Here is a 25,636-nt window from a genome sequence, read left to right as displayed (position 1 = left end):
GATTTTATCAGGCATCTCCATTTATCTAAAAAAGTTTTATTGGATTTTTAAAGTCAGCTCCACTAAAGAAAAATTACTGGTGAAATAACATTTTACAATGTGTTGCAAAACATGTATCATTTAAAAATTTCATACATTTAAGGGTCACTATATTCTAGTTTGATGTAAGCATTGTTCACTTTTGAGATCCACACATACCTGGATATCTAGAGGTATTCCAGGCCACCTGGAGCCTTATTTTATTGAGACCAAGATGCCTCCTGGGTAAGACTGATTATACCCTTTCATCTACCGAGCTAATTGTTACTTGAATATAATGATTCAGGTGATCTATTCTCCATTAAAAATTTTCCTAACCCTCCTTCCTCTTCCCACAGTAACTTCCGACAGCCTTACTTCGTGCTCCTACACACCTGGTATATTTTTATAAGATGCACACATTATATTTTAATTGTTTCCTTATTAGTCAGCTTCCGGAGGCTCCTTGGTATAAGGTCTGCAGTGAACCACTTATACCTTCAGCATTTATGAGCTGAACAATGATTGTGTGCCAGCTGAACTCTTCCACCACCAGACAGTTATATAATTTGGGCAAACTACTTAACCACCTGAAGTCTTACTTTTCTCATCTATAAAATTTAAAATATTAACTGTACCACAGGTTATGGTGAGGGTTACATAATGCAGAGTATGCTTCATTAATGTTAGTTATCATATTTCTCTTATCATAAACAAATTAAGCTTATATGATCATTTAAATAAACTTAGAAGGAAAAGGCTTAAGAGTACCTGATGTTTATAAAGAGATCCTTTGATTTTTTTTTAATAGAGAAGAAAAAATGTTCTTAAACACTTATCAAATCAGAAATACAGGTAGAGAGATCATTGAAAAAAAGCTGTCATTCTTCTCAATCTTAAATTACTGAAATTACTGTCATATCAATCTTCTAAAAATGTGGGTTTGATTTCCATATACTGTTAAACTTTTAATGGTACTCCATATATCTTATGTAACTAAATATAAACATCTTAGTAAAAATGTACACATTACTAGAGATATCAAAATAATATACATCTGGTAACATTTACATTCACACTTAGTAAAAGAATGTTTCTAGAGATCCAAAAAAATGTAAATTTATTAAACACGATTAAGTCAAATTAAGCCTTTTCTCCTCATATGTAATCAATTTCTACAGCAAAAACATATTATTATTAAATAACTTTCCTCTCCAAAAGATTATTTCAATAAATGCACATTTGTTTTTATTATATTAATATTTCTTTGTACATACCACACAAAGCTCAAATAAAATGATTCCAAGAGACCATACATCTGATTTGGGGCCAGAAGGCAATGGTTTTTTACTTGGCATGTGATCAGTGGTTTTGAAAATTCCCTGTGCAATTACCTCAGGGGCCAAGTATGAGGGATATCTGTAATGATGCATTAAAATAATGAATAATTACAACAGGGAAGGAAGCAATAGTACATTTTACAATCAGTGTGGTAAGATCTATGTACAAGTCCCATACAATTAAATTAACAACTGTTGCTAGAAAGCATTCTAAACTAATCATCATAATACAGATATTTAATGTCAAGGAATCAAGAGTAAATATACACAAGTCCTAAATACTTTTAAAATCCTCAAGCCTCCCTCCAACACTAATTCCTTTCTTTGCTTTTCTCTGTATTTTTAACACAGTCCTCTAGGCTTTCAAGGACTTGTTTTTCCTTCATCCTTATTGCCTATCTTCCATTAATACTAAGTATTTAAAGTGCATTTTATCTTTTAAAAAGTAGTTACTATTTTTAGTAGTAGAATGTCAAAGCTATAAAAAGATATAAATTGAAAAATGAACTCCTATCTCTATACCCCTGTCATCCATACATATTTATGTGTATATAACTTTGTCCAGTCATCTCCTCTGCCCCTACATGGTAGAATACTATACATATTGCTATATACCTCTTTGTTCTTTAAAAACATGAGTATAGAGTTTTCTCATTTTTGAAAACTGCCAATAATTTCATTGATGCACTTAGCTTGACAAAAAAAAAATTTAGAACTTCCATTATTTTGCTATTATCAGTAAGATGAATATATTATAAATATTTCCCACAAGTATATACATATAAAAGACATATTCTTTTTTATGTATATTCTTAGAAGTGGTACTCCAAGATCATAAGGTATGTGCATTTTAAATTTTGATTAATCACACCAAATTGCCCTTTGGAGAAGTTGTATTAACTTATATTGTCATAAGTAATACATGAGGGCGCCTATTTCCTAACAATTTCACTCACATAAAAAGTTTTTTGAAAATTGTTTAGCAAATATTGAATAAATGCAAAACACTGCTGATTAAATATGAATAAGGTATAAAGAAGAAAGCTTCAATGAACACCCATGTACCAAGAAGCAGTTTAAGTGAGGAACATAAAATTATCACTGAAGGCCCCTTTGTTCTTCTCCCTGATTCCATCTCCAGCCCTGTTCCTCAAAAGGAAAAGATGTCTAGAATTTTTATGTTAATCATTCTCTTCTATTTCCTGATGGTTTTGCCATGTGTTTGTATTCCTAAAAAATATACTGTTTAGTCAAGCACACTTCTGAACTTTATAACACTGGAATTAGGATGCCTGTATTCTTTTGCTTTTTCAATCAACATTATCTATATTGTTGCATGAAGGTGTATCCATTAAATTCTTATTTCTGTTTTATGAATACATCATAATTTACTTATACATTCAAATGTCAATGGCATTTAAGTTGTTTCCTGCTTTTTATCATTAATATTATGAACAATGTTGCACAGAATACCATGTATGGTATACATCTGAAAAAGGTGCCCAAGGGTAACAACCTAGAACCCGATTCCAAGCTATAGGATATATGCACTTTCTACTCATTACATGACACCAAATGTTTTTCAAAAGGAGTTATAGCAATCTATACACCTGCCAGCAGTGAATGATAGTTCCTATTGTTTTACTTCTTCACCAACACTTGGTATTGACAGATTTTTTAATGTTTAACAATCTGGTATATAAAATCTATTGTGGTTTTAAATTGCAATTCCTTGAAAATTAATGACATTGAGGCATGTGTTCATATGTTTATTAGTCATTTGGGTTTGTTATTGTGTGATATGCCCACTCGAGTTTTTTGCTTATTTCTCTAGTTGTTTTGGGGTCCCCAATACCACTCTCATGTTTAGAAATTCACTGGAAGGACTTACTAGACCTAAGTGTACACACAGCTAAGATTTATTACAGTGACACCGTAAGGACATAACTGGATTACAAGGGACAAAGACAGAGAGGGAGTCTTAAGGAACCTGTATGCAGGCTTCCTTATGCTCTAACCCTCCTATCAGGGATCACACACAATACATTCTTCTTCCAGCAACAAAAATGTAGCACCATGTATGTGACGAATTTTTCTTTCTTTAACCTCTTTCCAATCTTGAACAAACGTTATGTGATGTTTCTGGCCAGGGAAGCCCATTGAAAATTCAAGGATTTTATTTGGGACTTGTCACACAGGCACTCTCTGCCAGTCATGTACAAAAATTCAAGACCTCAAAAAGAAAAGCAAGGGTTTAGCATAAACTGCTCCAGTTGTTTACAACAACAGTAAACTAGCCTCAGCAGTTAGGGATCCGTGGGAACATTTCTGCAATTGAGGTTTCAAGACAATAGCCAATGGCAAACATTGCTAGCAGAATTTATTTTCTAAAGACAACAGTCTTAGGCTATGATAACCTTTTACTGCCCAGTTGTTCTTTAATTCCAGATACTAACGCCTTCTTCAGTAATTATGACTTGACATACTTTCTACCACTTTGTGGTTTTGTTTTTTCTTTCTGTTTATGAATAAGAAGTTCTTATCTTTCATTTGTAATCTTTTTTCCTTATACTTACTGATTTTGTCAAAATAATCTATTATTTTCTCAAAGTTTCACAGTTTAGCCATTTATATTTAAGTTTCCTGATCCATCTGGAATTCATTTTTCATATAATGTCAGACAAGGTACAATGTTTTCCTACATAATCAACTGAGGCCTGTTCCCTTTATTGAAATCTCTTTCTCCCTAAGTAGTCTGCAGTGCCAGCTGTACCCTAAATCAAATCTCCAAACATATGTAGGTTTGTTTCTTGGCTCCCTCATCTGTTCATTTTGTCAATTTGCCTAATAGTACAGTATTACACTATTTTAAATAAAATATTTTATATAAAACATATTTTATTAAATATTACTGATAATTGTTAGACCTCTCAGAAGAGACACACCTTTTAGTTTCTCTCTGGGAAAATGTAGGCTTTTTGTAAGTGTTTGTTCTTCTTCATATACATTTTAAAACTACCTTGCCAAGTATTTTCTCTTTCACATACAGTTAAGTTTTTGTTGAAAATAGATTAAGATGTAAAGACAGGTTGTAGAGAACTAACATCTTTACAATACTGACCCTAGCAATCTGTAAACATGGTATCTCCATATTTATACAGCTCTTCTATAATGTCTCTCAAATTTTTTCTATAAAAGAACATACTGTCATGGGATTTTGGGGTGCTGCTTTGCCAGGTGGAAATCTCTACGGCCTTTGCCTGAGTTTACCTGGTGCCTTTGCCTGAGTTTACTTGGACCCACTGTGCTCATTTCATCCACTTGGACTGGCGGGCTGTGGTTGGCTCAAGCTATTAGCCTGGATGCCACACCTGCCAAGGGAGAGCCAGGCATGGAGAAGCAAGGGGTATATGAGTGAGCATGGGGTCTGGCACTGTGCACAGCCATGCTCACTGGCTGCAGCAGGGCAGGCAGGTCCACGTGCCGGCACAGATGCTGGCTCCCTGTAATTACGGCTGCAGCTGAACCAGGTATGTTGCAAGCAGCTTCCATGGCTGGCATCAGGGAACATGGTTGTGCCTGGAAGCTTGCAGATGCCAGGAACTGCAGAGCCCCAAAGAGAGTGTCACAGCCCTGGCTCAGAAAGCTCCTAGGTCTGGGCTCCCCAAAGGGCTACAGCTCTGTTCCCCTGTCCTGCAATGTGACAAGCAAGGGATTGTTTCAGCACTGTTTGTTATACCTGTCTTAGCCCTACCATTTGGCAGGTCCCGAGTTCCTGTCCTGCATCCAGCAAGAATAAGGTATGTGGACAAGTGGAGGGTGAGCAAGGTAAAGAGATTTATTTAGCTATAGAACAGCTAAGGAGACCCATAATGGGTAGTTCCTCTCCACAGGCAGGGTGTCCCTACAAGTGTTCAGCCCTCAGCAGAGAGAAGATCCTGCAGTGGGTAGCTCCTCTCTGCAGCTGGCCATCCATCAACTGCTTAAGTCTGGCTGAGTCCAGGGTTTTTATGGGCCTTAGAGGGAAGAAGTGCATGTCCATTGGTCCATGTGCGGCCATGGGTGGGACCAGAAAAAGCACAAGTTCCTACTCATGTCCACAAGACCAGCAGGAACTCCCCAGGCTTTAAGCCCTTCCCAGCTTGAAGGTGGGGCTTCACCAGGGACCCGCCCCCTTTTGCCCAGGAACCTGTTTGACTCCTGCTCTTCATGATACCCAGGCTGTTCATGCCAAGGGGTGCCTGCAGGCCAGTGCTGAGCTGCCCTCTGCCCCTCTTTGGACTCCCTCCCTTGCCTGTCAGTGTGCAAAGTTCACAGGGGGCTGGCATGTCCGTGCTGCCTTGAGTGTGGGCACACCTAGCCAGGGTGCAACAGTGCCTGGGCTCGGCCCCAACCTTGCTCAAAGATCAGAGTGGGCACAGGGAACAGGGAGAGGCCAGGCAGTAGGGCAGACATTTCTGAGCCTACATCTGCACCCAGGAGAGCAGGGCTTCTGCCTGTTCTGGGCCCCCAAGAGCACAGGGAGTCTCAGGTCTGTAGCCCCAAATTGGGTGGCTGCAGCTATGCCCGGGAAAGGCAGGGCTGCTGCCTACTCTTGGTCTCCGTAGGCTCCGTGAAGTGCCAGCCCCAGCAGCGCCTCCCCTGCTGCAGCCGGCAACATGGTAGTGGCCATTCCACACAGGCCACTGCCACCATCAATACCTTATCTGATTCTATAAAGTACTCATTTTGCCTGTTCTATATCTTATATGATAAGCTATACAAGATACGATGCTATACATGTTTTATATACTATAGATTTCACATACAAAAATTTAACCTCTCATCTTAATTAGAAAAAAAACAAACTATGTACTTGAGGGCACTTGTGTATCTTTTTACAAACCCTCTACAACTACCAAAGAAACTTAAGTAGAGGATATGCTCAGGATAGTTTTGCTTAAAAAAAGAAAAAAATATTTCCTATCAAAAATGCCCATTAGAATAGCCTTACAAACAACAATTTAAAAAGTGGTTAGTAAATAAGAATTAGACATAGGGGTATTTGCTAAATTTGAATAAAAGAAATAAGAACAGTTTTAGAAGAGAGATGGAGTGAAATTTTGCCATGGTTATTATACATGTGCATGCCCTTTCTTCATTTATTGTCAGATTTAGTCGTGAGTACCACAATCTGGATTTTAAAACCAATGAAATTATGTCCTCTTACAATGATGAATATAATCAAAATGTATTTAAAAATACATATCATCTATGTAATATATATTAAGCAGACATTCAAATATTACTTCTATTTTTCCTCCTACCTTTTTCTATAGCCACTTCCTCACACATCATTGCTAGTACTTCTTGTTTACATTCAAAATATCAGTCAATTAAACCAGGGAATGTGACTTAAATTCAATAGGGCAAATTTGGTTTTTAACTCCTTTTTCATTTTAATAGAATGATGATGGTGATATCAATATCTTCTTATAATTTGCTCATGTATTTCTCTCATATACAAATTTGTATTGTGTTATTTTACACTAAGATAATCATATTGCTCTTCTAAATGAATGTGTGATATCTCTAGAAACAGCTAAAGTCTAGTGGAAGCAGCACTAGATTAGATGTTATAATACCTGTGTTCTGCAAGGCACAGTGGCTCATGCCTGTAATCCTAGCATTTTGGGAGGCCAAGGCAGGTGGATTGCCTGAGCTCAGGAGTTCAAGACCAGCCTGGGCCACACAGTGAAACCCTGTCTCTGCTAAAAATACAAAAAATTAGCAGGGAATAGCCATGTGCGCCTGTAGTCCCAGCTAGGGAATTGCTAGAACGTGGGATGCGGAGGTTGCGGCGAGACAAGATTGCACCACTGCACCCCAGCCTGGGCAACAGAATGAGACTCTGTCTCTGAAAATAAAAAATTAAAAAAAAAATCTGTGTTCTAACATCAGTTCTACCACATACTCTACATGTGATTTGGGTTTCTTCATCTGTAAAACTGGAATATTGATGCCTACCTCACAAAACTTAAAAATATTAGTGAATATATAAAGACATTTAATAAAAATAAAAAATTTAATACAAATGCAATGATGTACTTTTATCATCACCACAATATATCCAGAAGTCAGTGTTCATCTTTATTCCTGATTTCCAGCACATCTAACCCTAAAATGGTAATATAATAATGAAAAGTCAAGCAAAAGTATAGGTAAATTGTTACATCAAAAACTTCTGACAGGACAGAGATAAACTTTGTTTCAAATATTTTAGTTTCCCTTTTAATCATAGAAAAAATATTAAAAAATAATAAGCTCTAGAATTGTTATTTAATGTAGGTCATCTTTTTTCAGCAACCTTCTCTTCTGCAGCATAGCATTTTAACACTCAAAGACAATTACCAGAACTTTGCTGTGAGTATGACTGATGAGGTAAATATAAGTGGCTTTCAACATCTGTTTGATGTTTTAACAAGGTATTAAGCTACTGGCCAACTGAAATGAATGCCCAATTTCCAAGTCTTTACAGTATTTTGAAACAGATGGTAACATTTTACTTTGTTGTTCCTTAATATTTGTCTTTTGAATCAACTGCAAGCTTCTTCTGGTGTAAATATTTTCTTTAATGCCTTAGCTGTTTGATCACTTTATTTTTCCTGGCTAATGTTTCACATTTTGCTCTTTGATATTTTCTGGTAAGACCTTTTAGGTCTAAGACTTCAAAGCAAGCCAGACCAAATGGTAACACAAGACCAATTCTATCCAAGCATTTTAAATTTAAGTGTAGTTCTTTCTTGACATGGTTTAAGAAAAATCACCTTTCTTCGATTCATCACTGAAATCGAAAGTACTTTTAAATAAAAATCAAAAACTTAAAGTAATTTTTATGTTATGTTTTTGGATTTCTTTCTTACACAAATTGATTGAGACAAAAGAAGCAGCAGAAATCACTTATACTACAGCTACTTAAAAGTCACTTCGAAAGGCATTTATCATATATGACAAAGGAGCTAGAGCGTCACTAAAAACTTACATTCAAATATAAGTTAAATAAAAAACCCCTTTCATATTCAAAAGGGGTTTTTTTGAACAAATAAGAAATTGTAGACTATCTTTGCAAAATGTCATTTTCATGCTTATGAAACAAGAATTGGTTTTTGCCTATTCAGTACACAAAACTGTAAGACTATGAATTTATGTACCTTAATAAGTAGCCCATCAAAACAGAAAATTCTCCCACTAAACAATGAGCTTCTTGAGGACAGAAAGCAATCTTATTTTTTAAAACCAACAAGCAGAAGAAAACTTGCTCAATAAATATTTCCTCACTGACAAAAGTCTAAAGTTATTATCTATGTTTTAATAGTAAGACACAGGTTATGAATTTAACAAAAAGTTTAGCTAAGAAAACTATAATTTGAGTTATAAAGAAAAAAGGGCAAGTTATGTATGAGGTGGATTTAAAAAAATCAAATTAAGTTTTTAAATAACATTCTGTTTCAAAAAGATACTCTGTGACTCCATATTACAATTCTTAGTAATGGTGTGATAGAACTGAATTTTGGAAGCCCAAAGTGGAAAACTCAAATGCATACTATGAAAAAACAGCCACACTACAATTGAAAAAATGTGATTAAGGTCTTTAGCTTAGATAATATTACTCCATCAAGTTTAGTTTCCTTATTTTGACAACTGTTCTGTGGTCAAGTAAAATAAAAGTCCTTCTTTTAGAAAATGCAAACTGAAGTACTTAAAGTGCTATTATGTACATTAATTACTATTAAGTGATTCTAAAAAGCAATCATTGTATACATACATACATGTAATGTTCAGAGAAAAAGACAGCAAAGCAAATGTAGTGAAATGTTAACATTTGGAGAAACTAATGAAGGGTATAGAGGAATTCTTTATGCTATTTTTGTAACTATTTTATCTAAAAGAATGTCAATTTAAATCTTTATAAAAGAAAATAATTATATTATGAAAATATCTAAAAGCAACCACACAAATATAACACAAATATCTTTATCAGAAACAACTACTTGAATATCCATGAAGCAACCTTCCATTTCTTTTGTGAAGGGCAAATTACCTCTGCAATTCCATACTAAAAGTGCTTAAATAAAACTTTTTGAACTTAAACATAGACTTTCAGGTATGGAATTTATCTCTAATATCCACAGTGACTCAACTTGAGTCTTAATATATAATTATATTTTAGAGAAAAGGGAATTAAACATGAAACACTAAATTGAAAGTAATGTGAGAGTAATGTTTTTCAGTCTCTTGATGCACACACATTATCATTAATTGAGAATCTAGTCATCTTTCTTGCCTTAAGTTGATTTGATTCTGAATGAAATACAGATAATTAGGAAATTTATAATGTAAGGAAGGTTAACACTGTTAGCTTCTCTGCCAGTTTAATGAAGGATCAACATCAAGGATCTATAGATGCTGGGAAAAACTCATTGTCTACTCGTTTAAAAAGTATATGGAAAAAAAGACGCATTAATTTTTAAAACGCTATTTTCACGTCAAAAAGGAATATCAAATATAATTAACAAAATATACATGTTATCAAAGATTACAAAATTTAAAAAGAAACTCAAAATAGAGGAAAACATACTCTTACCCTATTGGGAAATCAACATCATCACCATGAGCTGTCATGTGATAAAGTCCAAATTTCGCCAATTTAATATGTCCCTATAATAATAAAGAGAAAAAAACACTATCAAATATTTTAGTATAATTGGCAAGTAAAATTATCATTATACATTTTATAACTAAAGAAACCATTATAAAGCAATATTTTATCAAAATACCACTATAAAAGATTTTTTTAAAAACATAATTTTATAAAAAACTATCTGCCAATATTTAGTCTGCTTTACACTCATTAAATATGCACATAGGCATATGTACACATATATCTCAAAATGACAAAGAGATATTTTTCTTTAATATTTTTGCTGTTACACTGTCTAGTTATTTCACAAAACAAAAAGCCAAAAATGTTTTGATCTGTCTTGAAACCCTGGTTAGAATGTTTTGTGGTAATTTTCACAGAGGAAATTTTTTTCCACAGAGTTGCAAGTCCATTTGTAGTTATAATTTAACTGTGAAATAGGAAAATTTAACTTGAAAAGATCAGTTCAAAAATCATCAAGATTTTGGTGAATCTGCCATATTGTTTGTGAACAAAAATAACTATCGTAAGTATGAGGTTCTTGATAAATGACAAATATAACTTTATGTTTTTTAAGTTTTTTCCCTTTTAATCTATAAGGCTTTGAAAATATTAAGTTGATCTTAAAATTGGTGTGTCTTCTCAAGAACATTATTTCTAAGTATTATAAACTATTTATATTTAAAAACAGCTTGGATTGATATGGCAATGATTCTTTACTGCCAAAAATTTGAAATTAATGAGTACAATTTTCGCTTTTGCTGTTTGTGTATTTGTTTTGTAGAGACAGGGTGTCACTCTGTCATCCAGGCTGGAATGCAGTGGTATGATCATAGCTCACTGCAGCCTCAAACTCCTGGGCTCAGCAACGCTGCCATCTCAGCCTCCCAAGTATTGATTTGCAAAAAGAACCAGCAAACAAGGATAATCCTACTAATACAGCAAATAATGCCCATGAAAAAATTTCTTTTAAGTTGTTTTTATATATTTTGTTAAAAGAAATAAAATTACAATTATTCTTGAAAATATACCACCTTGCTATCCATAATTCTCTTAACAAGGTTTACTAGCTTCTTCTTAATGCCACATAAGATTTCCAGTAGAGAAGCAGCACTTCAATAGTAAAAGTAGGTAGGTATGAACAGCTGGTATATAAGGAGATAAACAGAAGAGGAAAGGAGGAAGAAGAAAAATAGAGAAAACACAAATGCAGTTGGTTTACATAAATAACATTCTAGCAAAAAGGGTCATTTTCTTAAAAATGAAAATAAATTCAGAGAAGAAGTATGTTGGGAAGCCACAAGGCTTTAGAAAAAAGAATAAAATTTAGAAAACCATAAAGATAGAAAATGAGTCTTGTGGGAAAAAAATAATCCATGTGAAAGATATACAGATTAAATAATTTAAAGATTCTTTCTTCAAAAACCACAATTATATCACTTTCATATCGTCTTTTCATTGTGAATATTCTTAAAACATATTCTGATTCTATTGTTCCTCTGATTGAGTAACCCTGATTCCAGTTGCTTCCAATTCCAAACAATATATAATTATTTATTACATGATTTAACAATTACCTTTCGGTCCAACAGGATATTATGAGGAGACAATGCCCTGTGTACTATACCATGTTTGTTCATATATTGCAAGCCCTGAAGAACCTCAAATGCTATGCACAAAACCGTTGAACAGCTACAAAGAAAACAAAAAGTCAAAGTTCAATTACAAAGCAAATAAAGAACTTGATTTAACAAGTGAAATGTGACCTAGTAAAAACATTCAAAAAGTTGTATTTTTATTGCTCCTCTTTTATTCTGAGGACATAAAATCTGTATATTTTCTAAAATATCTACCTCTACTATTTTAGATTTTCTGATTATAACGAAATTAATCTGACAAAGAGCCTACAGTTTCCTAAAGGCTACTGTAATTGTAGTATTTGGTCATTCCAGGAAAGGACTTTAATTTTCGTGGTGAGTGCAACTAACCTATAGCAGGTTTGGCTTTGCCAAATTATCACTTAAGTTTCAAACTTACTTATGGCAGAACTAAGTCATTAAAAACTATTCTGCTCGAAACAAGACGCTTAAGCCACTGAAAATAATAGTAACAACGTATTTTATGGTATACAGACACTAGCTTATTTTCCATATTTAACTTATAAAGCAACTTCTGGTCATTCATGATTTAGCAAACATTTCTCTTTAATTCTTATCCTATCTTCTACAAGCCATCCTTCACACAGATATCCTCCAGTTTCCTTCCCCTTTTCCCTCTTCTCTCTCACCATCCATCTCTCTAATTTTTTTTTTCCAATTTGCAAGTCTATTCAAGTAAATTACCTGGAAACAGGTACTATATTTGGGTAAGTATTGCTACTTAGCAGGAGTAAGTAGGATTTGGAGCATGTTTTAATTTTTATCATTATCTCTTTATAAAGTAGGGATTGTTCATTTGCAGACATTGGTGTCTGCATTAAAATTTTTTCCTGTCAGCATTTCTTTTCTGTTTTTTTTTTTTAAAGTTTAAATCTCAGAATAAAGTTTAAGACAAATGTAATATTGACATACAATTAAACTAGCTTTATTAATTATCCTATAATTTTTTAATCAATCATGTAGGAAATTTCCCCATATCTATGATATTAACATTTTGGTATATATTTTCCTATCTATCCATTTTTTAAAATTTTTCTAAAATCAAATTTGTGTTTGCAGATAGACACTAAATGTAATTTTTAAAACCAATACTAGAGATAAAATGGAATCACAAAAAAAAATTCAATCCACAAACAGGCACAATAAAAGGAAAAAAGAAAAAAGAACAGACAGAACAAATAGAAAATGACTAATAGATTTTAATCCAGATATAGCAATAGTTATATTAAGTATAAATGGTCTCAACTCACAAATTAAAACATAATGATTGTCAGATTTGATAAGAATTTAAACTCAGCTATACTCAGTCTATGAGAAACCCCCACTAAATAAAAGCCCCCACTAAATAAAAGACATAGGTTAAAAGGTAAAAAATGGACTAACAGATTGCCATGGGCTTGAGTCGGGGGGTGGGTGGACTACAAAAGAGTATGGGAAAATTTTGTGGTGTGAGGGAACTGTTCTATTCTTGATTTTGATGGTGGTTACATACCTTTGTTTATCAAACTCATTGAACTTTACATTAAACAGGATAAATTTTAAGGTATGTAAATTATACCTTAATAAACCTGACTTTAAAAAAAACAGTAAATTGAATAAAATTTTCATGAAAATAGTTGTAACCTGATTCTCTCTCCTAAATTAAAACCAAAAGAAATAACCAGAGATAAAAGCTAAAATCTGCCTCTCTTATCCTAGTTTAACTTTCCAGTGGGAATCAGCAATTTTTGTTTTCAATTCTTCTGGTGGTTAGACTTTTACTTACTTAGCATAACTAACTCTTCACTATGCAAGAGGATATAGTTGACGTATTTTCACAACCTTACTGTTTTTCTTCCTCAACTCCTTTTTATTAGCTACATTGTTTTACATTATCAAATAATAATAATCAGCAATTGTTGTTTTCAATTTTTCTGGTGGTTAGACTTTTACTTAATATAACTAACTCTTCACTCTGCAAGAGGATACGGTTGACATATACAACTTCCCCATTTTTCTTCCCCAACTCCTTATCTGTATTAGTTATATTGTTTTTACATTATCAAATGATATGGGAGATAAAGGAAACCTATACTCCTTTCTGGAAGGTGAAACAAATAAGAAAATAGATAATGTGATGTGTAGTGATTAAATGAAGAAAAAAATAAAGTAGAGAAGATATACAATGTGCTCAGGGAAGTCCTCACTGAGAAGGTGATAATTAGGTAGACATCTACAAGAAGTGATAAAGTCAGGTAGGTCTCTGGAAAATGTATGATTCAGACAGAGGGCACAGCAAGCAAGCCCTGAACTAGTATAATGTCAGCAGCTCACAAAAATATACTCAGTGCCTACGGGAGAATGAGCAAAGAATAAAGTGACAGGAGATAAGCTCAGAGAGGTTGCTATGAGTCAGATGATGCAAGGCCCTTTAGGCCACTGTAAGGCCTTTGGCTTTTACTCTGAGAAAGATGGGAAGTGACTGGCACATTGCCATATGATAATAATGATTAACAAATATTTACTGTAGAACTAAGCAGAGAAGGAAATACAAACCTAGGTCACTTAAACCCTTGCTCCCAAGAGAAAACGTCTTAGTCATCAAGATTTAATGGACACCGTAATTTTGTAACTCTACTTATGAAGATTATCATCAGCTACTGTAATTTTTATATCTCATACTATTTTTATTTTTTTATTTTTGTTTAGCTATATCTTGAGAAATTGTTTCATACAGGGAGCACAAGTAGGACATTTTCATGCATGGGCTCATCTGAAAATACCTTACTCCTGCCTTTAAACTTGGAAAGAATTACTCCACTGTCTTACAGCATTCTTTACTAATGGCAAGAAGGCTAGTAAAGTCTGATTCCAATTTTGTTGTAGACATCTGTTACTCTTTCCTGGGAAGCTTTAAAAATTATTTTTACTTTATCCCTACAGTTATAAAATTTCAGCCCAGTATGTCTAGTGTGAGCACGTTTGTGCCAGTCAGCATTAAGCATGCCCTTTTAATCTGAAGACTCACGTGTTTCATTAACACAGACACATTAACAAGGAAAATTTGATTTGTTATGTCTTTCACTGTTTTCTCTCTTTCTCTAAGTTGGAACTCTTAGGTAGATAAGAACTGAAATTTTTTTTTTAATTTAATTTTTGTGAGTACATAGTAGGTATATATATTTATGGGGTGCATGAGTTTTGATACAGGCATGAAATGTGTAATAATCATACCATGTAAAACGGGGTATCCCTCAAGTATTTATCCTTTGTGTTATAAAAAATTCAATTCTACTTTCAGTTATTTTAAGATGTACAATTAAATTATTGACTATAATCATCCTGTTGTATTAACTTTTTGTTTTAAAAGCACAGTGTTTAGTCCTATCTATTATAACTTAATTCCAGGAGAGAGAGAGATATCCAGAGATCCAGAGAGAGATAGAAAAAAATCCATTAATTTCTAGGATTTCTATTATATCCTCTAGTTGCTCCTTGTCAATACTGTTCTTTGGTTATGGATACATCACTCCTTTGAGTATCTCTGAGAATAGTTAGAACTCTTTTAATGCTGGAAAAAGAGTGATATCTTCATTTACTCTGTGGTGAGTACTTCCTCTCCACCCCTTCTCCAGGCTCTGTTTTTCTCAAACTACCTTTTTGCCTCAAATATCTGGTAATCCAATCCCTGGCTGTCAGTAATATATTGAAGTAAAGGAGTAAGTTGATATTCCCCACGATGTGCATAAAAAAGCAATGAAAGTTACTATTTATAAAGAATGCTATTTAAATTGACTGTAAATTATTCCTTTTTATCAAATAAAGAATTTCTCCCATATTAAACTGCCATATCACTGGGTCTTAAACAAATAGGGAATGTGTGAAACAAGCATAATGTGGGGTAAACAGAGTTTTCATAAACATCTTCAAAAAATAAACTAACTGTACAAATGGCAATATCCCAAACTTAAGAAAAATTATTTGTAACTTATCAATGGTTAAAGAGGTAAGGATTTTATGTAAAAGCACGATTACATTGATAAATATGTGCACATGAAATAAAACAAAGTCTTTCCCTTAAAAACAAAGAAAAACTTTCCGTGGGATTAACAAAATATAAACCTAGTTTTATGAACTCATTGGGTTCTACAAGTCAATTTTAGAGTAGCTTCTCTTGTTCTTGTCTCTCACACAATTCACAGAATCTTAAAAATTGATGCCATATTCAGCTGTGACACTAGAGGACCTCAGCTGCACACTACTTCAATATAGATGTCTTTCTTGTGAAATTAAAACCAAACCTTTCAAGTAATTTTCCCATTGAACAAGTTCTGAAACTACTGAACACAGACTACATTTTCTACTTTTTATGCTGTGCTTTTGCTAATTGTGATATATTCGATATAAGACATGCATGTCAAAAAGTACATTCATGTTCAAAAGGAGGTGATGTACATACCAAAATAATTTTTAAAAATTTAAACATAAATGACATACCCTTTCTTAGCCATTACTTGAGAATACATGTTAATTACAATCTGATTTGCTTTTCTGCCCTTTCATACTCTTATGATACAATTTTTTAATTTGTTTCAAAATGTAAGGTATAAAGAACAAAAAACAGTATTTTTTATAATGAGAAGAATTAGTATTTGCAGAATTTTGTATATTTACTTGATTTTTCAGTTATATTCTTTAATACTACCAATAACTTGGATCCAGAAATTTTTTTAAGTACCTAATGCAACAGTAAAGTAAAACTATCATATATCTAGTAATAGTTAACATGTTATAGTTTAATTGAACATGGACACTAAAAGAAGATTTAGGATTAAGAGACTGGGATTCACACAGTTAAATAAAAAAGATACTGACAGGGGACAACAGGACTTTATCCTACACAATTCCCAGGTGAGAACTTGTTAAATAGACAAACCTATCAGTAACCTAGAAAATGTAAAATTATAATTCAAATTAAAAAATATTCTACTCCTTTTGACATTTCCAGTAACTATTGTTACTTCAGGGCCTGGGTGGCTAACATTTACTTTTTCATCATTTTCCCAAAGAAATGAACATAAGAACCTTTAGTTATCATAAATATATAAATAAGATGAAAAGGTAGTTTTTAAAATAATATAATTGATAACTTCTAATAAAGCAAAATGACATTTGAAGACATTTTTATTTATATTCAAACATATCAATTGAATGGTTATTTGTTACTGAATTTGTGGGCCCCATAGATACCAAGAAGAAGAATTGATCTGCACTATCAACAAGCCTACAGTATACTTGGAAAGTCAGATTTACAAACTGGTAATTATATATAAGCAATTAACTTAGCAGATACGAATTATTCATCCTTTTCCTTTGTCTTCAAAGAAAAATAAAACATAAAAATTCATTTATAACATTGGTGAGACCAAAACAGACCCATAAAAATCGTAAATCTTGGGAAAGTAAACTTAAAACCTAAAAGAGAAAACCATTATCACCACCACCAGCATCACCAACAACAGACATTAATAGTTTCTAGGTATAAGTCAACTCAGTTGTATTTGGATTTTGAACATGGCTTAATATATTTTCAAATCTATTCAGTTAGTGTAATCCCAGGTACGTTTTTTTTATCCCTTTCCAGATGTATTTCAAAGGAAATTTACTGTCTACAATTAAATCATCCATAAATCATCTGTAGCTGTTGGTTAAAACATACTGAGGCCAAGATCATGGATATAGTACTTGTGCAGATTGAAGGACTTCACATGTTCACAGTCACAGGTTTTCATCTAACCTCAGCCACAAACACAGATAGTTTGTTACAAATACAGATAGTTTGTTAAAATAAGACACTGCTCAATCTATATTTACTTAAAACATCCAGATTTTTAACTACAATCTCCTATACTCTGTTCCTCATTTCTGAGAACCTACTCTTTAAGCTCATCAAGACCTTCAGGTCCCTGTTCTCTAAGGCTCCTCTATTACTCCAGGCAATCAGCCCCTTTTTGACATCCTTTTTTATTCTGACAGATGTAGTCTGTCATTTAAATAACTTTTTTTGTAAAGACCCTTAATGGCTACTCATTCAATGGCTCTCCCTTGTGGTAGAATTGAACTCCCTTTCTTGATTTCTGACAGTACACAGTCGTAGAGTTTCTTGATTTTATGGTAATTATTTCTATATCGGTTTGTCTTTCCCACTGTACCTTGAGTATGTACTACCTTATTCAAATATGACTCCCTATACCTATCAGTGTCTGTAATGTGCATCTTCAATAAATATGTATCAAAAAAAAGTGTTAAAATACATATATAAAATAACATCACACAATGGGTACAAGGGGCAAAGAGAAAGTATTTACCACTAATAGAGTAACATCTCAAGAGAGAATGTATAATCTTTTAGTCAGTCAAGAAAACATAAATTGCTCAAGTTTACCCAATGGCTATCCACAAAAAAATACTCATTTGCTGAAAATACAACTCGCCTGTCATTTATTTACCGAAAGAAGCAGGAATAAATCAGGATATACTGGGTAATAGGATAATTTTGTTAATATCTGTCTAAAACTGTAAATTAGACTAAATTGTTGAGAGAGATTACTACTGGCATCAAACTATCAGCTCTTTTAGGTATTTTCAACATTTCCAAGAAGAGATGTTATTCGAATTGCAAGAAATAGAGGCCAGGAAAGAGAATGAGAGATCAAGGTTGCTAAGATAGATTTGGAAGTCACTCATGTATAAGTGATAACTAAAACCACATATGCTATTTCCTCAGATCCATTATCCATGATATTTCTAAGGGCCACTCCACAAGCCAAAACACCCATACTGTCAGCTAACCAAGGGAGGAAACACATTTCTGGATTCTATGAGTTCAAGATGTTCTTTCACCTTATAAAACCTGATCACTCCCACAGAAATTTTCCTTTTGGTCTAAAACATTCCTTACTTGGTATCAGCCTGAGGTAAAATGTTAAGAGAGAGGAAATACAGATGAAATATATTAATAGCTACTGTGTAATCTAAAAAATGGAGAGGAAAAATAAAATGCTTAGTAATGATTAATGTTCAGATAATATTACAAGTGTGTAATCCTGTGTTATCTTCAAAGAAACTTTCCTTTATAACTTCAAGACAAAAGAGCTCAACTAGTATATAACTTTTAAAGACTCATTAGCTTATAATTCCAGAATCTGGGAAGGGTGCGTCCAATGATGAGCTGGTGTCTTTGAGGCTTTTAATATGACACTTACCACTTACTACATTTTGAAGTTTTGTTAAAAATACCACAATATTTAACAGAGCAAAAAGAATGAAAAATACAACCGCGTTTCTGGAATTGAAAAAGGAAATAACACATTTCAGTACTAAGCACACATGTTTTAGCCTGAAAGGACACCTATCCATGCTAAATTTAAGAATGTCTTTACCTCAGATTCAGATGTTTTGAAATGGAAATTGCACTGATAAACTGCTACCTAAAGACTGTTTTAGAGTAAGTCTAAAAAAAGTAATCACTCCATCTGACTTTCAGTTGTGAGACTAGGCATATTTTACAATTTAGCTTTAACTTCAAAATAATCAAAATTGAATGCTGTAAGTCTGGAATGTATCTAATTCTCAATGGGATACAATAAATTGGGAAATTAACTTTCCAACTTGAATACTAGATAACTTTTCTTCTCAGCAGAAATTAACTTGGTAAGATCAAATACATATGGAAAACATAGTCTAGTGGTTTGAGGTTCAGACATAAAGCCAGGAGGCTCTGTCACTGATTTGTTATGCTTAGACAGTGTTCCAATTTCACCCTGCCTCCATGTGCAAGTTTATAAAGTAGAAAATATAACACCAAACAGAAGCTAAATTGACATCAATGAGCTATCGGCCCTGCACAGAATCTTAATCATCTTAAAAGCAAAACAAAATAAACAAAAAGTCCAAGTCTCCCTCAAAAACCCCAGGGTTTTTCTAAAACTATACAATATATTTTGTTACATCATATGTATATATTCTATAAATTAATAAAGATTGCAAACTAAACTATTCTCCTGACATAACTGAATCAGCAGAACAGTTTTCTAACTTCTCTGTGAGAATAAAATCACCATTTGATATACAGGTGTGTAGGATCTCAAGGTTGGCTGCATATTTCTGCCCCATCAATGTTTTCTTCTCCCAAGCATTTTTTTCTATCCTTGCAGAGAAACTTCAAAGCCTCTTTTATCATCAGTCACTGATACTGGCTGTGCAAACACACATGATAATAAGTCCAACTTCCCCTACCCTGGCAGCATTTGGGATGTTGGAAGACCGCAACTTTTCTCTAAGACAGAACTTACCATCGCCTATAGTTGGTCAAATCTGTACCCTATATCACTTCAAAGTTGTTTTTTAAATTAAAATTAATGTATATATTGCCATATCAAAAAAGGAGAAGCAAATTTCTATTACTGCTCAGAATTTTGATTTGAGACCAATTCACAATTTTACGTGGACCAATATTTTAGATGACTAATTTATCACTCTATCCATCTCAAATAATGAATGGGAGAGGGCCCGAATAATATGGATTGCTTATTATAGTGTCTTCAAGACAGCGTATTGTAAATAAGTTTGTCAAACTGAAATGTTCAGTTAAATAAGTGTTGGTCTCTCTTAAGTAACTTATGATCAGTATGACTGCTGAAAACACCTTATTTACTGTGTCCCTTGTATTTGTCAGCAGTTGGGGTGGTAGAGTGATTATATTCAGATCAGAGAATCCAAAAATAGTGAAATTTTGTTTTTCACTACTTCTACTAGACTCCATAACCTTCCTATGATTCATAAATAGGAAGACTGATAAAGCAAAATAACACTTTAATAGCCAAGGCTTTGTCTCCAAACATTAATGTAGAATTCCACTAAGTTCTGCTTGCCTTATGTACACAAATACTTTTTCCTAAACCAGTTCACTTTGAATCAATTAGTTCTATCTATTTAACCTAACCTTGAACTAGACTTTCAGTTCTCAATACTATGATATAAGGAAGGTCACACCAATTACAGCAAGCTTCACAAAAAAGAGTAAGAAAAAGTTCTTACCTTATATAATTCATAATGATCCAAGAATATGGCATAAAAATTAAAGAACAGTTATCTTTTAATAATTCAGAAAAAAATATAATATTGATAAATATGGATTCTCAATTTTAGGTTCTCCTATGTGTGCTGTTTTCTTGTGCAAATCAGCAATCACTTATTTAAACTAGAATCTCTAAGATGGTATCTAGTTTAGCTCAAATACTTTAAAACTGTTCTTAAGGCTGGGAGTGGTGGGTCATACCTGTAATCCCAGCACTTTGGGAGGCTGAGATGAGAGGATCACATGAGGTCAGGAGTTCCAGACCAGACTGGCCAACATGGTGAAACCCATATCTACTTAAAATATAAAATTAGCCATGTGTGGTGGTGGGCACCTGTAATCACAGCTACTTGGGAGGCTGAGGCAGGAGAATCGCTTGAACCCGGGAGGCAGAGGTTGCAGTGGGCTGAGATCGTGCCACTACACTCCAGCTTAGGCAATAGGCAAGACTCTGTCTCAAAAAACAAAACAAAACAAAACAAAAAACTGTTCTTAAGTTGTATAAGTCAGTATCTCATATTGTTCTACGAAGAGCACACTGATTTCTAGGTTTTCCATTACTGGAAGAATTTTAAGAACCTTTCACCAAAAGCAATGGTAAAGAATTACCTTAAGGGCTTGTTAACACAGACATTGCTGGGTTCTATTCCCTGCAATTCTGCTATAGTATTCAGGATGAGTCCCAAGAATTTCTATTTCTAATATGTTCCCAGGTGATCATGATGATACACACTTTGAGAACCACTGTCCTAGAAGGCGAATATAAATGAACCTGTTTCACTTTCAGGTATACAGAAAGGTATAGTATGGAACAAAGATATAGATTTTAGATTTAAACAGAACAAAGTTTAAACCCCTGGGTTATCTTTTTCTAGCTGTCATCTAATCTCTAAGTATCTTTCTTAATCTTTAAAATGAGGTAATAATAAACACTATTATAGCTATGTGGTAAAGTTTAAATATAACATGCTTATAGAGCCTGGCATAAAGTATGTACTCACTGATGACAAATTTTTTTTCAACTAAGAAAATATCTAGGCTTACTCAGCTCCTAAGTCATTGTTTATTTAACTTTTAACTACAGTTAAGGTAATACTGCATATAGCAAAGATGTAATGGAATATAAGCAAAGCAAACCAACTACATGCTTAAGTACAGAGTAAAAGTTTAAAATTTAAATCCCAATTATGGGTTCACTTCACTGAATTGTCTAGTATGTACAACTGAATGACCTCGTATTTCTACCTGCCTACAGTAATAGGTTAAAATAGTATCAATGATAAAGATAACCGTATCACAACTACTCTAAGTATAGCCCTTTAATAGGTCCATCAACCTTTTGTAATATGCAGATTTTTAAGTCACAAACTTTGTATAGCCCTTTAATAGGTCTATCAACCTTTCGTAATATACAAATTTTTAAGTCACAAACTTTGTGACTAAAGATTGGATCTGGATAAACAGATGAAAATTCAACCTTTGGCTTTATACAATTATAATCATAACAACGAAATGTAAAAGGAATACAATTTAAGATGACGTTCCTCTTGAAAAGGTGGAACTTAACTGTGATATCAACTGGGGTGTCTGAATCTTAGCCATAATACATTTTACACACAAATCATATATACATCATAGCAATGACTTTGAAACATAAGAAAATAAAACTTTTTTTTCTTGACCTCTTTTCTAAAGCAAATGAACTTTGTTTATAGGGGCAGCAAGTAGAATTGAAATCTAATAGGAAATCTTTTCTGTGTTTGAGATAGTATTTTTAGAATAAGTGTCTTTGGTTTGTTTGCTGGTTAGCTTGTCTGAAAGGAGGCCCCCAAAAAGATTTGGGCACATCCTAACCCCTGGTACCTCTAAATGTTACCTTATTTAGAAAAAGGGTGTTTTCATTTGAAAAAATCATAGTGGATTATCCAGGTAGGCTCAAAATCCAGTGTCGAGTGTTCTTGTAAAAGAGAGACACATAGAAGAGTAGATACACAGAGGAGAATGTGATGTGAAGATACAGGCAAAGAATGAAGTGATGTGGCCACAAGCCAAAGAAGTCAAGGAATGCCAACAGGCACCAGAAACTGGAAAAAGAACGGAAGGATTTTTACTGAGAGCCTCCAAAGGGAGTGTGGCCCTGCCAACACAGTAAGTTTTCTGAATTCTGGCCTCCAGAGCTGAGAGAGAATAAACTTCTGTTATTTTAAGCTACCTAATTTGTTGCAGTAGCCAGAGAAAACTAATAAAAAGGTCCAACTTTCTATCACATTTCGTCTTTCAAAATAGCATGCATCCTGAAGCTAGAGGCTTTCAAGTGCTACCTCATCAGAATACACAGTTATGGCTTGAAGGAGTCATCATAAAGAACAAGACAATCAATCCTATTACTCAGGAAATTTCAAGGGTTTTTGAAGCTCTGGGCCAGGAACTTGGGACAAAGAACAATACACTTTTGATTATATTATACTAGAGAAATGCAAATGAAAACTATAGTGAGATACTACTGCATACCTACTAGGATGTCTATAATCAGAAGATGAAGAATAACAAATGTTGGCAAGGATGTGGAGTAAATGGAACTTTTGCGCATTGCTGGTGGGTTAATAAGTGGTACCACTATTTTGGGAAACAGTTTGTCAAAAAGGTAAACATAGAATTACCATTTGACCCAGACACTCCATTTCTAGATATATATACATACAAAAGAACTAAAAACAGGTATTCAATCAAATACTTATATATGAATGTTCATGGCAAAATTAGTCATAACAGCCAAAAGGTAGAAACAATCCAAATGTCCATCAACCCATAAATGGATAAATAAACTATGGTACATACACACAGTAGAAAATTAGTAAGCAATGAAAACAAATGAATTAGTAATACATGCTATAACATGGATGCACATTAAAAACATTATGCTAAGTGAAAGAAACCAGACACAAAAAGTCACTTATTGTATAATTCCATTTATATAAAAAGGTCTGAGTAGGGAAATTCAGAGGCAGAAAATGAATTAGTGGTTTCTAGGAGTGGGAAAAGAGAAGGGGAGGGACTGCTCACTCTTTTTGGAGTGATGAAAATGTTCTGGAATTAGATAACGGTGATGGCTGTAAAATCTTGCGAAGGTATTAAAGAGTCACTGAATTTTCCACTTCAAAAGTGTGAATTTTTAACAGGAGAATTACATCGCAATTTTAAGAATTCAAAATCAGCTGAGCATAGCAGCACTAGCCTGTAATCTCAGTGCTTTGGGAAGCCAACTTGAGAAGATCACTTGAGTCCAGGAATTCAAGACAAGCCTGGGCAACACAGCAAGAGCCTATCTCTACCAAAAACTTTTAAAGTATGTGGGTGTGGTGGTGTGCGCTTGTACTCCCAGCCACTCGGGAGGCTGAGGCAAGATTGCTTGAGCCCAGGAATTAGACATTGCAGTGAGCTATGATCATACCTGGATGACAGAGCAGGACCCTGTCACACATACACACACACAAAAATTCAAAATCAAAGCAATTTACATATCCAATAAAAGAGAAAAATCATATAATACTCTCAACAGAGATTCAAAAATGCATTTGACAAAATTAAATACTCACTTCTGATTTTAAAATCCCTCAGCCAATTAGAAATATAAGAGTACCTAACTCAATCTGATAAAGGGTATGTATATGTAAAAACCTTACCGCTAAGACCATACATAAGGTGAAATACTTAACATTTTCCCCTGAGATTAAAAAAAAAAAAAAAAACAGGAAATGTTGACCATTCAATATTTGTATTCAGCATTGTAGTGGAGGTCATATCTAGTGAAATTGGTCAAGAACAAGAAGTACAAGGGATAAAGATTAAAAGAGAAGTTGTAAATATTTCTATTTAATAATCATATGATTGTTTATGTAGAAAATCCTAAGGAATACACTAAAAAACTATTTCAACTAATAAGTAAATATAATTTAGCAAAGTTACAGAAAAAAGCTTAATATAAAAAATTCACATATTTCAAAAATATTAATTAAAACTAAATTTTACCTACAAGCATATCAAAAATATAAGCTACTTAGGAAGAAATTTAACAAAAGTAATGCAAGAACTCTACATTATAAACTATAAAATACTGTTGAGAGAAATTAAGGAAGACTTAAAAATTTGGAGAGAAACAACATGTTAATCTACTAGAAGACTCAATATTGTTAAAAGGGTTGGACACGGTGGCTCACATCTGTAATCCCAGCACTTTGGGAGGCCAAAGCAGGTGGATCACCTGAGGTCGGAGTTCGAGACCAGCCCAACCAACACGGACAAACCCTGTCTCTACTAAAAATACAAAATTAGCCAGGCATGGTAGTGCATGCCTGTAATCCCAGCTACTCGGGAGGCTGAGGCAGGAGACTTGCTCGAACCCCAGAGGTGGAGGTTGCAGTGACTCAACATCGTGTCATTGCACTCCAGCCTGGGCAACAAGAACCAAACTCTGTCTCAAAAAAATATGTGTGTGTGTGTGTGTGTATGTGTGTGTGTGTGTGTGTGTGTGTGTGTATTTAACATACCAGTTCTTCCCAAATTGATCCATACATGCACTGCAACCTCAATCAAGATGCCAACAGGACATTTTTAGAAATCGAGAAACTTACTATAAAATTTATATAAAAATGCAAAGAACCAACAATAGCTATAGCATTCCTGAAATAGAAAAACAAAATTGGAAAATTTATACTTACTGACTTAAAGATTTACTATAAAGCTATAATAATCAAGATGGTATGATGCTGGCATAATAGAAAAATAGAGCAATGAAATAAAACAAAAAGCTCAGACACAGATC

The 25,636-nt window shown here is 33.7% G+C and overlaps 1 protein-coding gene across 4 annotated transcripts in view; it reads right to left on the bottom strand.

Annotated features, from left to right (window-relative positions):
- Positions 1–25,636, bottom strand: part of TBCK (TBC1 domain containing kinase) — a 263,530-nt gene that overhangs the window by 198,585 nt on the left and 39,309 nt on the right. For all 4 annotated transcript variants that reach the window (XR_010345400.1, XM_012436502.2, XM_064384035.1 and 1 more), the window contains 3 exons: positions 11,616–11,730; positions 9,982–10,055; positions 1,296–1,437 (listed from right to left, as the gene is read on the bottom strand). Coding sequence is in view for 3 of the 4 variants with exons in the window: in XM_012436502.2 (XP_012291925.1) it covers positions 1,296–1,437; positions 9,982–10,055; positions 11,616–11,730 (331 nt within the window). In the remaining variant the exon portion in view is untranslated. The remainder of the gene's footprint in view (positions 1–1,295; positions 1,438–9,981; positions 10,056–11,615; positions 11,731–25,636) is intronic.

The sequence above is a fragment of the Aotus nancymaae genome, unplaced genomic scaffold, assembly GCF_030222135.1.
Source record: "Aotus nancymaae isolate 86718 unplaced genomic scaffold, 86718_ANA_hifiasm-v0.15.2.pri h1tg000033l, whole genome shotgun sequence".
Classification (NCBI taxonomy): Eukaryota; Metazoa; Chordata; class Mammalia; order Primates; family Aotidae; genus Aotus; species Aotus nancymaae.
This window is presented reverse-complemented; position numbering and strand designations above follow the sequence as displayed.